General features: G+C 43.5%; 1 protein-coding gene across 1 annotated transcript in view; it reads right to left on the bottom strand.

The window, feature by feature from the left end:
• KNTC1 (kinetochore associated 1) overlaps window positions 1–6,933 on the bottom strand; it is a 100,120-nt gene that overhangs the window by 92,813 nt on the left and 374 nt on the right. Inside the window, exon 2 of the mRNA XM_010368364.2 lies at window positions 3,788–3,958. Within this exon, the coding sequence (XP_010366666.1) occupies window positions 3,788–3,916 (129 nt within the window). The 5' untranslated portion in view covers window positions 3,917–3,958. The remainder of the gene's footprint in view (window positions 1–3,787; window positions 3,959–6,933) is intronic.

The raw sequence follows: 6,933 nt of genomic DNA on the forward strand, positions 1-6,933 counted from the left end.
TTTATGCCATTCTCCTGCCTCAGCCTCCGAGTAGCTGGGACTACAGGCGCCCACCACCTCGCCCGGCTAGTTTTTTTGTGTGTTTTTTAGTAGAGACGGGGTTTCACCGTGTTAGCCAGGATGGTCTCGATCTCCTGACCTCGTGATCCGCCCGTCTCGGCCTCCCAAAGTGCTGGGATTACAGGCTTGAGCCACCGCGCCCGGCCCTTATTTTCTTCTTTATTTTGAGACAGGGTCTCCCTCTGTTGCTCGGCCTGGAATGCAGTGATGCCATCATAACTCATTGCAACCTTAAACGCCTGGGCTCATGGGATCTTCATGCCTCCTCCACCCAAACAGCTGGGACTACACATGCACACCACCACACCTGGCTAATTCATTTATTTATTGTTTTAGAGATGGGGTTTTCACCATGTAGGCAAGGCTGGTCTAGAACTCCTGGACTCAAATGATCCTTCCACTTCAACCACCCAAAGTATCGGGAATACAAGTGTGAGGCACTGCGCCCGGCCTCCTTCTTATCTTTTTACTTGCTTCTTCAACTAGTAAAAGGTTACACGAAGGCACTGCCAACAAGGAATGGCACTAAAATTAGCCAGGCGTGGTGGAGGTCACATGTAATCCGAGCTACTGAGGAGGGTAAGGCACGAGAATCACTTGAACCTGAGAGACAGAAGTTGCAGTGAGCCGAGATAACACCACTGCACTCCAGTCTGGGAAACAGAGCAAGACTCCACCTCAAAAAAAAAAAGAACAGCACTATATCTTCTAGGGATCTATCCACACGGTTCTCTCTGCCTAAACTGTTCTCCTTCTTAAGGCCCAAAGCTAGTGTAGTTTATTTTTAATTTTTATTTTTTTTTAGAGATGTTGTCTCCCTATGTTGCCCAGGCTGGCCTCGAACTCCTGGGCTCAAGCCATTCTCCTACCTCAGCCTCTGAGTAGCTGGGACTATAGGACATGCCACCACACTGGGCTTACACATAGTTTCTTAAGGAAATGCTCCTTAAACTGCTCAACCCAAAATGAGCTCTCCATCGATTGAATTCCTACTCATTTAGTGTCTATACTGTTCATTTGGCATTTAGCATATACTGACTTGCACAGCTAAATATCTTTTATTGTTTGGGTCCTGTGTGCCTAACTTTAAGGTAAGATCCTAAAAGGAATGAATAAGATGCCATCTTATGTCCAAGTGCCTAATACTGGGCTCAGAACATAGCAGATGTTCAAAACATGTTGATAAGTATATGCCCTGTGTTAATAATAGATAGAATTTTAGTTCCTAACAGAATCCAAGATTCTATACACAAACACTACTATTTTTCAACAGCAACTTTGAGGTCAAGAAAGGCCTGAGCCACTTCCATGTTTTAAGGCTCCTGATAATATTAAAAAATAAAGCCCGGGCACGGCGATTCACGCCTGTAATCCCAGAATTTTGGGAGGCCGAGGTGGGTGGATCACAAGGTCAAGAGATCGAGACCATTCTGCCCAACATGGTGAAGCCTCATCTCTACTAAAAATACAAAAATTAGCTGGGCATGGTGGCTCGTGCCTGTATTCCCAGCTACTCAGGAGGCTGAGGCAGAAGAATCACTTGAACCCGGGAGGCGGAGGCTGCAATGAGCTGAGATCACGCCACTTGTACTCCAGTCTGGCGACAGAGCAAGACTCCGTCTCAAAAAGGAAAAAAAAAAAAAAAATTAGGCAGGCGTAGTGGAAGGCACCTATAATCCCAGCTACTCCAGAAGCTGAGGCAGGAGAATCACTTGAACCCAAGAGTGGGAGGTTGTAATGAGTCAACATCACGTCACTGTACTCCAGCCTGGGCTACAGAGTGAGAACCTCTCTTAAAAAAAAAACAAAAAAAATACAAATGGCCAGGCGCAGTGGCTCACGCCTGTAATCCCAGCACTTTGGGAGGCTGAGGCGGGTGGATCACAAGGTCAGGAGATCGAGACCATCCTGGCTAACATGGTGAAACCCCGTCTCTACAAAAAATACAAAAATTAGCCAGGCACGGTGGTAGGCACCTGTAGTCCCAGTTACTCGGGAGGCTGAGGCAGGAGAATGGCGTGAACCCGGGAGGCAGAGCTTGCAGTGAGCCGAGATTGCACCACCACACTCCAACCTGGGCAACAGAGCAAGACTCCATCTCAAACAAACAAACAAAAATACTAAAAAATAGACGTCATTTCCTCATTATAGAAACTGCGCTTTCAGATGTCTTGAAGGATTCAAAAAATTTTTAAAAATTATGCTGTACTTTACATTTTTGCCTCTAATAATTTAATGCCAAAAAATACAATGAGATTTATTTGTACTACTCATAATTAATGTTTATCCTATATTAGTTATCTTATTGTTGGACTATGCTGCATTTAATACGATTCATGGTACATTAAAAGCAGTAAAACCCAGGAGCAATGGCTCATGCCTTTATCCCAGCGCTTTCGGAGGCCAAGGCAGGCGGATCACTTGAGGCCAGGAGTTCAAGACTAGCCTGGGCAACCCCATCTCCACTAAAAATACAAAAATTTTTTGTAGCATGGTGGCACGTGTAATCCCAGCTACTTGGGAAATTGAGACAGGAGAATTTTTTGAACCCAGGAGGCAGAGGTTGCATGAGCCGAGCCCAGATCACACCGCTGTACTCCAGCCTAGGCAACAGTGTGATTCTGTCTCAAAAAAAAAAAAAAAAAAAGCAGCAGTTCAACAGACACCAGCTTAAAGCAGCATAAAGAATGATTTCTTTTTTAAATCCCATCAGCCAGTTTAAAAAAAAAAAAGTCAAAAGCATAAATTTAATTCCATTTAGGAATAACATCCCCAGTGGATGCCCTGTCTTTTGCTCTAGGTTTTTTTCTTATTAAGAGAATTATCTGTCAGAATCCATTTGAGTAAAAATTAAAAATTTTTTAATTAAAAAAAGAATTAAATACCAGCCTCCCAAGTAGCTGGGACTACATGTGCGTGCCACCACACCCACCTAATAGTACCTTCTATGCAAGGCAAAGAATAAGGTTTCAGGCATGGAGCAAGAATGGTGCAATTACTGACAGAAGAAAGTTAAAATGTAGAAAGAAATGCATGGACAAACCTCATACTCAGCAGGGTGCTTGACTCTGGTAGGGAACAGGAGGAACATAGATTCAGGGATAGACCCTCAGAGCCTTTAACTCTATTGGTAACATTTTATTTCCTACATTAGTGGTAGATATTCTTTGTATGCCGGGCGCGGTGGCTCACACCTGTAATCCCAGCACTTTGGGAGGCTGAGGTGGGTGGATTGCTTGAGGCCAGGAGTTCAAGACCAGCCTGGCCAACATGGTGAAACCCCATCTCTACAAAAATACAAAAAATTAGCTGAGCATGGTGGCACACATCTGTAATCTCAGCTACTCGGGAGGCTGAGGCACGAGAATCACTTGAATCTTGGGAGGCAGAGATCGCAGTGAGCCGTGATCACACCACTGCACTCCAGCCTGGGTGACAGAGCAAGACTCTGTCTCAAAAAAAAAAAAAAATACTCTTTGTATCAACTTACACATATGTAGTATGCATGAAATATTAAGAGGAACTAAGAATCCTTCAGTCGTGAAAATACTGATCCTGACATGATGCAGAGGGTATTCAGATGTGAATTTCTAGCAATCTAAGATTGAATCTTGATTCCCTGAGGAAGTGCTACATTCATTCACAAAATATTCACTGTGGGCCCCTAGGCCTACTAAGCACTCAGTAAAAATTCTGTGAATGAAACAGTCAGTGTAATAATCACTACCTTTTCAGAAGAGATCTTCACTAGCATATCTACTTGATATAAAGCAGTTCCATGTTCTTTTCTTGAACCGACACTCAGGTACCCACTTCCGGTATCATCATTTGTTAGCAGCTCAATATCATTCCACATGTTTCTGAGACTGTCTTCCTGAGTCAGTAATCACTGTCTTTCCTGTAACAACATAAAATTAGACACCTTGTTATCTTGTTGCATAGAACCCGGTTCCTTGGGAAATGAGAAAGCTTACTTACAAAACAAAAACAAAAGTCTAACAGTAACATATACAGACATCTTTGTCTTCTTGTTATTGCTGTGGCCACTAAACACTTTGGGCCAATAACATAAATGGAACTAGAGCTATCATGGTTACCAGAGAACATATTGGTTTATGCACACAGACCAACAATTCTGATCTTACCAATGTATCCTAGAGCTTCCACTACTTTTGTGTGTCTAGTTTGGAATTATACCAAGTTTTCATTAGAAATAAACCTTTAATCAGTATAGCAGCAAACAGTGTAGGTTTAATTGCCAGATTGTCTGGGATATCATAGGATGATAAGATTCCAGATGAAGTTCAGAAAAAGTCCATTAATGCTATCATAGTATTATTATACAATAAATAAAAATGATTAGGGAAAGAGAAAAAAATGAATTAGGTTTCTGGACCAAAGACTAAGCTTGAGGCCGGGCGCGGTGGCTCAAGCCTGTAATCCCAGCACTTTGGGAGGCCGAGACGGGCGGATTACAAGGTCAGGAGATCGAGACCATCCTGGCTAACACGGTGAAACCCTGTCTCTACTAAAAATACAAAAAAATTAGCTGGGCGTGGCGGCAAGCGCTTGTAGTCCCAGCTGCTTGGGAGGCTGAGGCAGGAGAATGGCGTGAACCCGGGAGGCGGAGCTTGCGGTGAGCCGGGATCGCGCCACTGCACTCCAGCCTCAGCGACTGAGCGAGACTCTGTCTCAAAAAAAAAAAAAAAAAAAAGACTAAGCTTGAAATCTTATGAGGTTTAACCATCTCAAAAAGTAAAGGTTTACATAAACTACATTACCTGGAGTCTGGGTGGGAAAGGAACACTAAGGAGAAAAACAATCCTTGGATCAAGACTGGTAGGGAATGATAATCCTGGTAGGGAATGATAATCAAATCATTACAATTGGTTTCATAAGTGCTACTAGAAGTATGTTTTAGTATCTATAAAAGGTATAGCACAAGGAAGAAACGATTTCTGACTTGATGCTCTCTCACAATGACTAGGCAGCTGTCTATGGGTGATCACTTAACCTTTCTGTTCCTCAATTCCCTAATTTATAAAATAAGAATATACAGGCTGGGCATGGTGGCTCATGCCTCATGCCTGCAATCCCAGAACTTTGGGAGGTTTAGGTGGGTGGATCACCTGAGGTCAGGAGTTTGAGACCAGCCTGGCCAACATGACGAAACCCCCTCTCTACTAAAAATGCAAAAAAATAGCTGGGCGTAGTGGTGTGTGCCTGTAATCCCAGCTACTCAGGAGGCTGAGGCTGGAGAATTGCTTGAACCCGGGAGGCGGAGGTTGCAGTAAATTGAGATTGTACCACTGCACTCCAGCTTGGGCAACAAGAGTGAAACTCCATCAAGGAAAAAATATATACATATAGTTGGCCCTCCATATCCATGTGTTCCACATCCCTAGATTCCACCTACAGGCATAGTGCATTTACATTGTTGGGTAAGATAAGTAGTCTAGAGATGATTTAAATTATACAGGCAGATGTTCCCAGGCCACATGCAAATACTATGCCATTTTATGACAAGGACTTGAGCATCCCTGGGTTTTGGTATCTGTGGGAGGTACTGGAACCAATCTCCTGTGGATACCAATACCAAGGGACTAACGTAGTTGTACCCACCTGAAGGAGTTTTCTATTTTTTACTTCTGGTTTTTTGAGAGACGAAGGTCTCACTATTTTGCCCTGGCTGGCCTTGATCTCCTGGGCTCAAGCAATCTTTCTGCTTCAGACTCCCAATGTTGTGAGTTTTAAATGTTCATAGAACAATGCTTGGTTGATGGCAAACATTCAATTTTAGGTGTTAGCTAATTTGTTATTAGTGGAAGCAGGTAACACTTGGGCTGAGAATTGAAGATCTTAGTTTTATAAATGTTGAAAGAGTTCTTCCTAAGAGCATAAGCAAGGGAACACAAACAAAACATGTTTGGAGAATAGAGAACAGTTTTAGTGACTGGTGTTTGGGTGGGAGTGAGGAGATGGAGGAGGAGGGACAGGCTGGAATGAATACCTTTATAGGTCTCAATTTCCCACATCTGTGAAATAGAGAAACCGCCCATAACTGCCACATTTACTTATTCAACAGATGTTTATTGAATACCTATTTACTATGTGCCAGGCACCTTTGTAGGAACTGGCAGTATAGCTTGAACAAAGCACAAAATGTCTTTGCCATTACGAAGTTTATGTTTTTGCGGGAAAAACGGACAAAAATAAAATAGTTAATACACATCTTGTTACGCTACCTCTACAAAAAAAGCAAATGCACAAATAATTGCAAAAAGTGCTAAATAATTTGAAGGAAACAGTGATTAAATGGATGAGGTGAGGCGTCGCTGAAGAAGGATTTGTTTGGGAAGGGAAGGAGGTGACATCTGAGCTGAGACCTGAATAACAAGAAGTCAAGTACGCAAAACTTAGGCGGAACGCGACGTAGGCAGAGGGAACAGAGTGCAAAGGCTCAGAGGCTGGGTAGGAAGCGTTTGATGCTGCTGCCGGGTCAAAGCAAAAGTAGAAGACAGTGAGGGAGAGAGCAGTGGAGCCCAAAAAAACCTCGACTTCAAGACTGAATTTTATTCTCAGTACAAGGGGTAGAGGGGAACTCAGCAAACGAGTGGCCTGATCTGATAATTTTGAGATCACTCTGGCGGCGGAATGCAGAACAGATTCGCGAATAGGAGAGAATGAGCAAGATGAAACACTTGTCAGTTAGGCCTCCGTACTTAAACGCTCTCCGCTGGACACCGCCGCCCGCAAAAACCGACTCCAACCTCTCTCCTGACGGCGTTAAAGGGAAAAATAGGAACTGAGGAGAGGCTGCAGTTACTTCGTCCTGAGCCCATCCCCAGTTCCCTACACAGCGCAACTCCCCGT

Source organism: Rhinopithecus roxellana, chromosome 10 (genome assembly GCF_007565055.1).
Source record: "Rhinopithecus roxellana isolate Shanxi Qingling chromosome 10, ASM756505v1, whole genome shotgun sequence".
Taxonomy (NCBI): Eukaryota; Metazoa; Chordata; class Mammalia; order Primates; family Cercopithecidae; genus Rhinopithecus; species Rhinopithecus roxellana.